Source organism: Pyrgilauda ruficollis, unplaced genomic scaffold (assembly GCF_017590135.1).
Source record: "Pyrgilauda ruficollis isolate IOZ18807 unplaced genomic scaffold, ASM1759013v1 scaffold39, whole genome shotgun sequence".
Classification (NCBI taxonomy): Eukaryota; Metazoa; Chordata; class Aves; order Passeriformes; family Passeridae; genus Pyrgilauda; species Pyrgilauda ruficollis.
Window position 1 is genome coordinate 4,998,680 of NW_024525378.1, and position 12,796 is coordinate 5,011,475.

General features: G+C 55.3%; 1 protein-coding gene across 1 annotated transcript in view; it reads left to right on the forward strand.

Annotated features, from left to right (window-relative positions):
• The first annotated feature begins 105 nt into the window (after window positions 1-105).
• AJAP1 (adherens junctions associated protein 1) overlaps window positions 106-12,796 on the forward strand; it is a 33,502-nt gene continuing 20,811 nt past the window's right edge. The window contains exon 1 of the mRNA XM_041476701.1: window positions 106-141. Within this exon, the coding sequence (XP_041332635.1) occupies window positions 113-141 (29 nt within the window). The 5' untranslated portion in view covers window positions 106-112. The remainder of the gene's footprint in view (window positions 142-12,796) is intronic.

Sequence of the window (12,796 nt, forward strand, 5' to 3'; positions counted from 1 at the left end):
CGCCGCCTGCCCCGCCGCTGAGCGCCGCCGCGGGCGCGGGGCGGCGCGCCCGGATGGAGCGCTGAGGCGCTGAGCCCCGCCGGGCCGGGCCGGGCCGGGCCGAGACGTGACGATGTGGATGCGACGGCTCCCGGGAAGCAGGTAGGAGCGGGGAGCGATGGCCCCGCGAGCCGGAGCTTAGGGCATCCCGCCGCCGGGCGCGCTCGGGGAGCGGCGGAGTTAAAGCATGAACTTGGAGTGGGGAGTGGGGAGAGGGCTGGGGAGCGGAGCGGGGTGCGGGATGGAGAGCGGTGTGTCAAGCGGAGCGGGAAGCGCACGGTGCAGCCGGCGGCTGCCGGCGCCCGGGGAGGCGGCCGGTCCGCGCTCCGCGCCGTGCCGGGCTCCCCCCACTCGGTTCCCCCGCCCCGCTCGCCCGCCCTGCCCAGGAGATGGATCCGTGGTCAGCGTCCCCTCGCCGGCTGCTCGTTCCCCCCCTGGCCGCCCCGGCGGGGGCCGCTCGGGGGAAGGGGCTGGGGGGGCGTCCGGGCTGCGGGCAGATGGATGGATAGACGGATGGATGGATGGTTGGATGAATGGATGGACGGATAGATGGATGGATGTGTTTGGGAGATTAATCGAGAATTGCAAAGCAGAGGAGACGGAGGCAAAGTGTTACGTAACACATTTTCATTACCGCTGCGAAGTCATCTGAGCCGAAATCTTGTTATTTCTATGGTGCTGTGGCTGGAAAGCCTTGGCCCCGGCCCCTGCCTGTGTGCGGCCCCGGAGCCCCAGCAGTACCTGGCTTTTGGTGGTTTGAGCCCATCTCAGTGGCATCGAGTGAAAGCAGCAGCGGGTTAAACAAGTGAGACCCTAAGGAAAAGTGAAATCCACGATCTGTTTTGTTCTCCCCAGCCGGCTTTTTTTTTTATTTCGAAAGCCCTGGGTTTGAGCGGTTGTGTTGTGCAGGGGTCAAACCCCAAACCTCCCTCCACCGAGCGGGACGGTGGATCGGGCACATCACCTGCTGCTGGGGAGAGGGGTCCCAAGGCGAGCAGTCCCGAGCGGCCACCCCACTCCCGCAGCTCGCAGCGGGCCCTGTGGCTGCTCCCTGGGGAGCAGGAGGGCTGTGTGGGCAGGGGAGCTGCGGGGTGAGCGGATGGTGGGTGTAGCCCCCACGCAGCACCTCGGGGAGCCCATCAGCCCGCGCCGCCCCCCGCGCCCCTGCGCTCTGGCAGAACATGGCTGCAGCTGGGGGGCACGGAGGGAGGCAGGCAGGGCCCCCCGAATCCACGGACGGCGAGTGGTGATGCGAGAAGCCTTTGTCTGCCACCCGTGGGAATCGCTGGAGGCTTTGTCCCTCTGTCCGGGCTGTGGATGGAGTCCTGGAGGGTGAAACCTGAACTGAGGTTTTGTCTGTGCTGAGCAGCTGGGGGAGGCCCTTGGCCTCTCTTTTACACTCCCGTGCCGCGCCGCATATTCCAGAGGCACGTGGCGAGCTGGCTGCCAGTGCCCCCCTTCTTTGTCCCGTGCCTCTGGCTGGTGCACCCCGACAGCCCGGGCACACGAGCACCTTCACGCTGCCGCTGGAGATGTCTGTCTGTCCGTCCGTCAGCCGAGGATGCGCTGCTGCGTGCGGGAAGGACGGAGTCTGTGGTGATGTAGTGACCTTAGGAATTCCTCCCGGCGAAAGCACCCGAGGGTTTTCTCAGGGTGCCACGCGTTTGGATTTATTTCGTGTCAGGTGAAAGCCCAATGGAGCTGGAGGGCCGTTTCCCGAGGCTGGCGCGGCAGAAGGCTGTAATCCTGGGAACAGAGGACGCCCTCTGCTTTGTTATTTTTGAGGAGAGTTTAGCAATGGAAACAGGAGCCCTCTGCTTGCTTCCCTCCTCGATTCATTCGCCTTGCGAATTTCTGTGCTGTGCATCCTGGATCCCCAGCACCAGGCTGTCCTTTCTGCCACCTCATCAGCTTCCAGTCCCTCCGTGTTTTATTTTTAATAAGAGATAACTTTACTGCTAACCTTGCCTGCTGCTCTCCCTTCTCTCTTACTCTAATTGCTTCTGGCTTTATTTCTGACATTTCCCATGTCATTTCTCCTCATTTTCTCGAAGACTACTAGAAAAACAGCTTCAGGAGAAGCAGTGGAGCTTTGCAGCGCCCGTTTCACCCCGCGCAGCCTGTGCCTGGAGCGGCTGCCTGCGGCGGGGAGATGGCACCGTGCTGCTCCTTTCAAGTCGGATCCCTTTCGCCCGGGGCGGTGGCAGTGCCTGACCTCGCTGTGAGCTGCGCTCCTCTGCCGGGGAGGGCAGGACCTTTACAACTGCATTCTCAGAATTATCTGATGAAGGGGAGCTGCCGCTCCCCGCTTCGGAGCGGGGCTGAGCGAGCAGCGCTGCCCTGAAAGCCCCTGCGAGGTCCCAGCGATGCTCCAGCCCCGCTCTGCTCTTGGCAGGTGTGGGTGTTGCGGGGCAAAATCTGTTCTTTTGGGAGGTGGCAGTGGCTCTGTCACTCCCTGAGTGTGCACAGACATACGTGTGCGTGCACACGCCTGCGTCAGTGCCTGCGCCCGCCTGCGAGGGCACGGCAGCTTTCTGCAGCGTGCCAGGCTTCCAGCGCTGCCGAGGACTTCCCCTCCACAGCTATGAATATAATGTTTTAAACAATATGCCACGGTTTTTACAGTGTTGAGCTCTGGAGTGATTTGCAGTAGGAGTAAAACCACCGTTTGCAATTTCTAGGCGATTGTATAAAGCAACTCATTAAAAGCATACATCCTTGCACATTGGCTCCGTGGAAACTTTATGGGCCTTGTACTTACTGCCAAAGCAAACATTTTCCATGAATTTCACCCATCAGGTTCACACTGTCAAATGTAGATTCAGCCGCTCGTCAAAGATGCAAGCCTTGCAGTCTGGGAAGTAATGAGAGCAGTAAGCAGTGGGAGTTAATGGCCTCCACTGAGGAGTCCTTACTCATCCTGCATCCACACAGGGGCTGAGCTTGCTGCTCCCGGGTGGATTGATTGCCACAGAAATTCATCTGGTGTCACTGGCTATGATACTTAACAGGCACAATAATGCTTGAATAAACTGCACTTTTATGCAGCGGTTTGTACCTCCACGCTGGCAGCAATTTCCCAGATGAGGCGAGGGGAGCGGCGCAGGGCTCCGGCAGCCGCTTTCCCAGAGCGTGAATAATTGTTCTAATAACACCGGGGCCGCCGCCTTGCCTTTGTGGTGTCTCCAGTGGGGTGGCAGGTGGGAGTTGTCGTGGTGCTGCCGCTTGCCTGGGATGCTTGGGGGCTGCCCCGTGTGGCAGCTGCTGTGCCAGCCTTCGGCAGGCGGGACACGGGACGGGCAAGCTGCCGGCCCAGCTGCTCCCGCGGCCGGAGCACCACGGCTTGGCTCTGGTCATCTGCTGCAAAGAAGGAGTTGCTAATGTTCCTTCAGAGCCCAGAGTGAAACAGGGAAAGGCAGCCGGGCAGAGGACAGATCTCCAGCCGTGTTCCCACCTTCCCTCACCCAGTGTGATCCTCAGGCTGTCCCAGCATGCCTTATTTACCTCAGTGTAGGTATGGATGGATACAGGCTCCCAAGGGCAGCTCCATAGGGTGTGAATAAGCCGCGGAACTTCCAGCAGCTCTGAGGTTTATTATGAAAATGTATGCATGCCTAAGCTTTTAAATATAGCTAATGGGAGAAGTCCTGGGAGGGAAGATTACCAAGATTACTGGAACCTCAGTGTGCTGAGCAGGAGCTGCTCTGCTCTGGGTAGTGGTGCCTGTTGTTCTCCTTGAAGGCTGGTGGTGTCCAAGTGGGCAACAGCAGTTCAAGCCCAACAGAGTTTGGGTTGGATAGCAACAGTCTTCTAGCAGGATAATTCCTGGAGGCTGAGTGTGTTGGGTGGATCAGTGGATGGTGTGACATTGTTGGTGCTTTCACCCCCTCCTTTAAAACAAAGAGGTTTTACTTCTGTTCTTCCTTCCATCTTTCCTCCCTTCCATCTTCCTTCCCTCCCACGTTGGGTGGTGCTGCTGGGAGGGGGTTCCTGGCACAGACCAGCAGTCACTGTGGGTTATGCAGGGCTATTCCCAAACCTGCTGCTTGGCCCTTCCTTGCCTTGGCTCACTTTTCGTTTTCGAAACGTTTTCGTGAGAGTGGTATTTTTCACTAAAAGAATGTTAAACTCTGGACCTGAAGTGACTCCTTAAAAATGGAATTTGAATTGATATGAATATTTCCTGTGGCTCTTCTTTACTGGGACTTGCACCTACAGACTTTGATAGCTTATATAATTTCCTGTGATGGAGATGTACTTCATCTAATTTCACTTGGAAATGCATTGATTAAATCAGAACTGCTGAGAGATTTAAACTGAGTCTCAGTGGCCTGAACTTAACCGTGGGAGGTTTACCTGCCTTCATCCTTCAACATTAATTTGGTTTTATGAGGATTCCTTGTGAAATGAGGTTTTGTCTGCTGCTGAATCTCTTCTGCTTTCTGGGTTTATCAGTTACTTTCTCTGGCCTTGGTGGCTCTGCAAGGCAAAGCTGCACTAAAGCCTCCGTTCAGTGCAGCGCTGAGCTCCTTCACTGGGGACACGGTGGGGACCCATGTGCATTTTGGCTCCATCACCCCCAGTGCTCCCAAAACTCTGCCCAAGCTGGAGGCAGAGTGCCCACACTGCCTGTGGTGTGGTGGCAGGGCTGGGTGCTGTGCCGTGGGTGCTCACATGGGGCCAGGGATGCTGGGTGTGATGCTCCAGGAGCAGGGTGGAGACCTGCCCCAAGTGCAGCTGTGTGGGAGTGTCCTCCCATCAGTGCTGAGAGATTTGGCATTTGTGGTCCCAAGCAACACCCAGAAAAGGAGGAACAACCCAGCTTGGTTGGAGGTGGATGAGCAGCTCCATGGAGATGAGCAGGGGTGGGGTCAGCAGGCGCTGGGTGCCTGGGGCAGGGGGCCAAACACCCACTGGGACTCGCCTGAGGACTTATAGAAATAAATAAAGCCAGTCATTCACAAAGTGCTCATTTCCAACTCCGATCTGCAAAATGTCTCCTTGTGACTTGGAAATGATGTGTAGGCAGGAGATACGCTTTGACATGCGACGATTTTTGTTGAAGTTTGCTCTGAAGGTCTTTCTCAGCAGCTCCGCTTTCCTGGCAGTGCTGGAGCATCCCAGGGGCACTGTGTCCCCGCTGCCAATGGCTGCTGTGTCCCCACGAGCCAGAGCCATTGGGAGCAGAAGATGTTCCCTGGCAAAGCACCTCTGTGGGTATGGAAAGGACTCTTCAGCTCCTGCTGCAGAAGCTGGCAGGGAGGAGAAACAGCGCCTTGGCTGCGGAGCTGCTCCGGACCCTGGCTGAAGCATCCATGGGATGAGGCTTAGCTGTGGCGAGGCAGGAGCGGTGAAGCTTTGCTGGCCTGGCTGTGATGCCAGCACTGCCAGCTCCACTGACTTCCAAATAAAGGCTGAGCAGAAGCTGCTTCAAAAACAGCACATAGCCTGGGAGCGGCGAGGCGCTTCCTCCAAGAGGCAAGTCTGGATGATTGAGGTGGAAAAAACTGGAGCTCTTCAGAGGGCACGTGCTCTAGTGCAAGAGAAGCATGGAGACGGGGATGTGCTGGCACAGGGGTGACCGTGTGCCACAGGACAATGGCAGCACAGCACACAGCACATGTGGGACTGTGCTGTGCCACACAGGAGAGCGGATTTGTGGCTTTCAGCTACAGCTTGGTGAGAACTGATGGCTCCTGTCCATGACTGTTTTGGCTGTGCCTCTTCTGCAGCATTCTGGGATGGTCAGGAGAAACTCCAGCTGTGTTTTATAGCCCTATAGATGGGGAATGTGGCTGTGTGATGCCAGCTGAGGAGCTGTGTGGAGCTGCTGTGCTCAGCATGGGAAGGCTGGGGACTCGCTGCTCAGCAGCAGCGTTCGAGGCGCCGGTGAGAGCAAATGCCGCTAATTGATGTTGCCACTTGACTGCACGCCATTCAGGTTGAAGATGTGACAAGGTCGGGGGCAGCCCAGGTTGTCCCCCCTGGGAATTGCCTGCCTAGCAAGCACAAGCACACGTGGCTTCCTCAGGGACGCGTTCCGTAATTGCCTGAGTCCCGTGCGTGACCCCAGCCCTGCTCCCGGCGCCTGCGATAGCATCTCTGCTCCCTTTGCAGGACTCGAGTAATGAAGCATCAGTTAATTGACATGGACGAGGACATCCACTTAAGGACCCACCGGAACGTGGGTGATGAATGCCAGGAGATGAAGCCGCGCATCCCGCCGGGAGCGTGGTTGGCTCTGCCTCTTCCCGGCCAGAGCCAAAGCTTGGCTGAGTCCGCAGCGGCAGGGCGTTCATGTAGGGAAAGTGTGACCGTTCCGGATGCTGGCAAGTGTTATTTTAGAAAGAACTCCCAAAATGAATCAACCTTTTTTCTACAAGTATCTGTCATTCATGGGTTTTCTTTTAAGAAGTTTTTCATGGAAAGGATAAGGATGAGTTATTCATCTTCTTGTTTCTTGTCTTTGTAAGAGGCTCTACCTCAGCATCATCTGACATGACACACTCAGGATTTACTCTGGGTTCCTGTCAAAGTGACATATTCTCTGGCAAAATCAATTTTACTAATTTTGATGGATGAGGATGGAAGTAAGGCTGCTGGCACAGGTGCCTTTGAAGGAAGCTGAGATACTGAGGAATGCAGGAGGTCATCCCCTGCTGCCAACCCATTGGAAATAATGCTGCAAAAGTTTAATCTCTCTCGCAAAGGGGATTATTGGGTTTTTTTAATGAGATGCAGAGCACAGTGATCCCTGATACACTGGCAGTTGGGCTTCAAGAGGCTGTGCCCCCAATGGCACAGTGTTCTTGAGGTGCTGGAGGCAAATCCTCATCGTCACTGATCCATCAGGATTTTGCTGTGGCTGCAGTCGGAGAGCCTGTGAGCTGCCTGTTTGCTGCATGCACAGTGAGATGGCCATGGCAGGAAGAACAGCTCTTCTCCACAGAAAAGAAATTGCTTGGTGCTAAAAGGGATTTAGAACTTTCTGTGACAGGATCAAGAGTCTTTGCCCCGGAGTTCATTCCCGCTGCCTTTGCTTTCTATTTTAGCTTGGCTTTTTCATCATCTTTTTGGGCTGTTCTTTCTCCATGCTGCGTGTCACGCTGACCCTTCTCTGGCAGCGGGATGTCCCTGTGGTGGGGCTGGACAGAGCCAGTGCTGTCTCAGGAGCCAGGGGGCCAGGAGCTCCCCAGGACCACCAGCCAGAGCCTCAGCTGGGCAATGCAGTGCCCTGCACTGAGCTCCCAGCTCCTGGGCCTTGGCTTTCTCCAGGCTTCCCTACTGACGTTTCACACCTTCAAAGAGAGCTCTGCTGCTCCATTTTTTCCTATTGTATTTCTTGCTCCATAAAAGCCATCTGTTCCTCTTTCTGCTTTCAGAGTCTTCACTCCTATCATCTTCTCCATTTCTGTTAGAGTTTATGGAGCTTTTGAAATTATTGACGTGTTCCCTGTGTTCATTCCTGAGGATGGCTGCTGAGGTTTCCAGGCAGGCTGTGCATCCCTGGGCTGCCAGGGACTTCCCAGGAGAAAGACAGGTTTGGATCTCAGTCACTGCAGGGCAAATTGAGAGCAGCTCCACCTGGAGATCGTGGTGCTGGAGTGAAGACCTGGCTTAGACCTGGACTTCCCTGTGTGGACATCCAGCCTCTGCCATGGGGAAGGGTTGGCTGGGTCCCGTGCTGGTCATCCAGATGCTTCCAGGGTGTCAAGGCTTGTCTTTGCTCCTGGGAAAGTGGAGCACTTTGTGAGGTCATCATTAAAAATCCCATGATGAGGTATTTTCTCCCTGGATGTGTTCCATGGTTGGAGGCGTTTCCCATTGATACGGACACCACAGTGAGCTCTGATGCTCAGCTCCCGCCAAGACACATTGTGGTACAAAGACAGCACAGACCTCTTTTAATTGTTTTGCTTTAAAGCTTGTTAAGCTGCTACTTTAGATGTATTGAGCCAACTTATTTTTTTTTAGATCAAAGCGTTTCCTGCTTTCATTGTAATGACATGCTTGAGCACATTCATTTAGAAAATACGATCAGTGCTGGGTTATTTATCTGGAAAGCGCTGAGGTTGAAGGGCAGCATAAGCTGTAGATTTGTGCCACGGTTTTCCTCACTGTAGGTCCTTCAGAGCTAAGGGCTGGGTTGACTCAGTTGCTATCTCTTGAAATCATTTTGTAGATACGTATTCAGAGGAACAAAACCCCTCCTAAGGGTCCAGCTCCAGTATGGGATCTGGCCAGACTATTGCCATCTCAGTGGGAAGAGCCTTGCATTTTTTTCTGCCATGCCAAGCTGTCCCATTCCATCCTGTCCCATCCAATAGCACCAGGCATTGCATCCTGCTTGGACATGCCAGTGCCATCCTTTTATCCAAGGGGGAGGCCTGATCATCCTGCAGTTGATTGTAGAGGAGGCAGATGTGTGGCAAGGGAAGAAAATTCATGAGCAAAGCAGGGAAAGCAAAATTCCTTGGATGGCGGCTGTGGGGAAGCGCACTGTCCTGCCTGTGCCTGTGTCCACAGCAGGGAGCCACTCAGCTCAGCCGCTGGCTTTATTTATTGTGGGCAGCATTAACTAACACCAGGGATGATCTCTAAGCTCTGGTTTTAATGTGCTCCGATGTATGTTGCAGTCCTGTTCCCTCAGCAGACTGGTTTTGGTACATGGGGAGTGTTTTCTGCTGCTGTGATGGGGATAGGCTAAGGCAGCACTGTCTTGTGTGCCAGGTCACCAACAGCATGTAAAGTCTGGGCAGCGATTCTGTGATGTGCATGAGGAGCTGGAACACACGAGGAGGCTCAGGTAGAAGCTAAAATGAGGGGGAAAGCCCCGATTTCCTTAGGTTTGTGGACTGTTTTTAGTGTCAGCAAGAATAGAGCTTGAGACTGTGGCTCTTCAACAAGATTTTGGTGGATCTGGAAATCTGAAACTTCCCAGCAAGTTGTGTCTGAGCTGGAGCTCTTGCTGCTGCCTGGTCCCCAGCGCTGCTGCGGAACTCGAGGGGGGGACGAGTGGGGTAAGTTGGCGACAGGTGCCAGTTTGGGCTGGAAAGCCAGTGCTCACAAACCCCCTTTATCCAGGAGGGACAAAAGCCGAGTGTTATCGCTGCTGGGTTGATGAAACACCCCACTGTCCGGCCCTGCCATGCTAAATGCACGCAGTGTTTGCTGGCTGGGGCGGCCGGGCGGCGGCGGGGGAAGCGACGGCCGTGCTGTGCCCGCTGAGGGGGATGCTCCAGCAGTGCCATCACTGTGTGCTGGGAGGGATGCTCCGGTGGTACTCACATGGTGTGTGCTGAAGGGGATACACCAGTGGTACCCATGCTGTGTGTGCTGAGGAGGATGCTCCAGTGGTATCCATGCTGTGTGTGCTGAGGAGGATGCTCAGTGGTACCCACCCCATGTGTGCTGGCAGGGATGCTCTGGTGGTGCCCACACTGTGTGTGCTGAGGGGGATGCTCCAGTGGTACCCAGGCTGTGTGTGCTGAGGGGGATGCTCCAGTGGTACCCAGGCTGTGTGTGCTGAGGGGGGTACTTCAGTGATACCCATGCTGTGTGTGCTGGGAGGGATGCTCCAGTGGTACCCTCACTGTGTTTGCTGGGAGGGGTGCTCTGGTAGTATCTGGGCTATGCCCACTGAGGGAGATGCTCTGGTGGTACCCAGGCTGTGCCCACTGAGGGAGATGCTCTGGTGATAGCCAGGCTGTGCCTATTACAGGGGATGCTCTGGTGATAGCCAGGCTGTGCCTATTACAGGGGATGCTCTGGTGGTAGCCAGGCTGTGCTGCTGCAGGAAGATATTCCAGTGGTACTTGCCCCACACCCACTGTGGGGGATGCTCCAGGAGCATCCACACTCTGCCTTGCCAGGAGGGATGCTCCAGCAGTACACTGGGATGCAGGGCCTGAGCTTGCCACTGTGTTGACCCCCCTGGGGAGGACTCAAAGCAGTTTATCCTCTGGCTTGGCTGGGACCTGTCTCGCCACACTGGCAGATGAACCTGCAGCATTCTGAGTCTTCCCAGGGGAGCTAGACTGGGCTCAGAGCTGCTGCTGCCAGAGAGGTGGCAGGTAAATTACCAAGCACTGGTCTTGCACAGAAATTTTTAAGAGGCATGTTTTTGTCTGAAGATGCATGCAAACTTCTGGGCTTCCCACCCTGGCACTTTTCAAATCCTGTCTGAAATAACCCCTGAAGACCAGGGAAAACTCTCTCAAGCAGATGTCCTGCCCTCTCTAGAGCAAGCTAAGCCAGGCTGACCATAATGGACAGTGATGGCCAGCTCACTGTGTTAGCTCTCACACTCATCCTCAGGCTGGCTGGAGGCACTGGGCCTTTTGTCCTCTCAGTGTCTTCTAAAATACTTGAAAGTGGGAACTGAACTTGAAACTCAGGGTTAAAGGCTGGCTCAGCTTTGGCAGCAACTGGGCACAGCTCTTGCCTTTGCAGCGATGCCACACAGGCCTGCTCTCTGCCTGCTCCTTTTTACTCTTCCCCACATTGCTCTGCCACGTCCTGCCATGATGTGGGTGTGGGATGCACCGGAGAAGTCCTGCGCTGGTGGGCTCCAGCACCAGCCCCAGGTGCCTGCACCGGGGCTTTGCCCTTCCTCTGCCTCTGGCGAAGGACGGGCCCGGAGGCGAGAGCAGCCGGGGCCGGCGCTGCGGAGCCAAAGCTGTGCGCTGGCGGCGCTGGCAGGGGCTGCACCTCCCGCATCAGCACATTGGCTGATGGTACCGCTGGGTATTAATTATGCCTTCCGCACTCGCGGCTATTCAAATGGTAAAATTGTTTATTTGCAGCTGGGTGAGCTCAAGGCAGAGGCAGAAGAGCGAGTGGCTCCCACCGCCACGGCCGCCCTCCTGCCCCCCTCTCACAAGCACAGCCAGGGGTGGATCCAGCTGTGTCCATCCTGGCATTTCCATCCCGGGGGGAGCCGTGGCTTCCCAGCCCCACCCAACCTCTTTCTGCCCCGTTTTCCCAGGGAAGTGGGTGTTTGCTGTCTGCCTGGCCGCAGCAGCGTGGCGGGGAGGATTCAACCTATTTCACCCTCTGCTGATTTCCCTCCATGATAAATCCCATCCCCTCCGCTGCGGGAAGCGGCGTCAGTTTAATTACTTGTGGGGAGAAGGGGGCAGCGGAGGAACTTAGGACTTGTTTTAAATATCACTTTTATTAGTAGGTAATCCTGAAGCTCAGGACTGTAATATAGATAGGTAGTGATGTGGCACATTTAATTTACTTAGGTGCTACTGTGTGTCAGCCTTTGTGCCATAAGTCCCAGTCCTGGCTTTAAAGAGCTTGGCAGCCATATTTTCACAAATTTATAATTATCTGGGAAGAAGTTGGGGCTACAGATGGCACAGTGTGTTTATGTTCCCAGTTCCCATTGGGTCTGGGATCAGAAAAACTCCTCCTATAACAGAACATGGCTCAGGAAAGAGGTCTCCATGGCGCTGCTGATGCCTGGGGTGTGGGGTGGGACACAGTGGACACCATGTGGGAGTGGTCCACAAGGTCACCTGCTGATCCGGTGTCACAACTTGCCACATGCCTTTTGGCACTCATCTGTGCCACCCTTACATGGGATGGTGCATCTCCCCTCCTCCCAGCCCTGGGGAGAGTCCCAGCCCAGCCCAGAGTGCAGAGTGGCAATGCTCCATTTCCATGGTGATGGTTGGTAGCGTGACAACAAAGGACAGTCGCTGCACTGCAGGGATCATCACACAGGACAGCGGGATGGAGAGGAGAGCGGCTGCGGCGGTGGCTGCAGTCCCCACCTCGGCGAGGACACACAATCGCGGGCCAAGTATCTGCCACTGAAGTTTTCCCCTCTCCTTCCTGCTCCAGTGTGAAAGTCACCCACTGGGATGCAGCGGCCTCATTCTATTCCGTATGGAGCCACTGAGTTCCTGCATGTTCTCTCATAACCTGCCCTGCTCCCAATGCCTTTGTAGGACACACAGCCGCGCTGCCAAGGATGCTTTTCCTAGAGTGTGGTGCCTGCTTTCCTGCCTTGTCTTGCCTGGGTCAAGGAAACATCACCCCCACTCTCTGACCACGGCTCCTGCTCCTGCTCCAGGCATTCACAGGAATATTTCTGTCCCTGCCTCGCTTGGTGTTTGGAGATATGAATTGCTCAGAGTTCGTAAATCACCCCAACAAGGACATAACCTTGATTCCCTGTGCAATACCGATAGATTACCTAACAGGAGGCATGAAATGGAAGAATGGCTCCATTTGTATAATTCTGCATTAAAAATCAGCCTATTCTACAGTTAATGCTCCTGTGAAGTGTCTCCACAGGCACAGGAGAAAGGGGCTGATGCTGGAGAGCAAAAAAGGACCTTATGAAAGGGACTGCACTCAAGTGAGCCTTTGAGGCTTTGGGGAAGTGGGTTAGTGCTGACGGGTGGTGTTTTGATGTTTGTCAGAGCTGTGATCCCAGTTAATTTTCAGACACATTACCAGAGCCGGGGGGTTCTAGGAGCACAGCGGCTGTGCTGGATTAATCCATGTCCAGTCTGCAGTATCAGGGTTGCCTGAGGTGCTGCCACCCCTGAGGGTTCCCAGGCCTGGGGCAGGGGTTGTTCTGTCCCACTCCATGCTGGATGCTCCTTCTTTCCCTCCCTGCACGTGGAGGTTGGTGCACAGTAGTGCCAAGTGCCATGGCAGCCTCTTCCCCACTGCTGAGGACCACGGTGAGCTCACGTCCTCCAGCATCCTTGAAATTAATCTCTTTCACATCAAATGC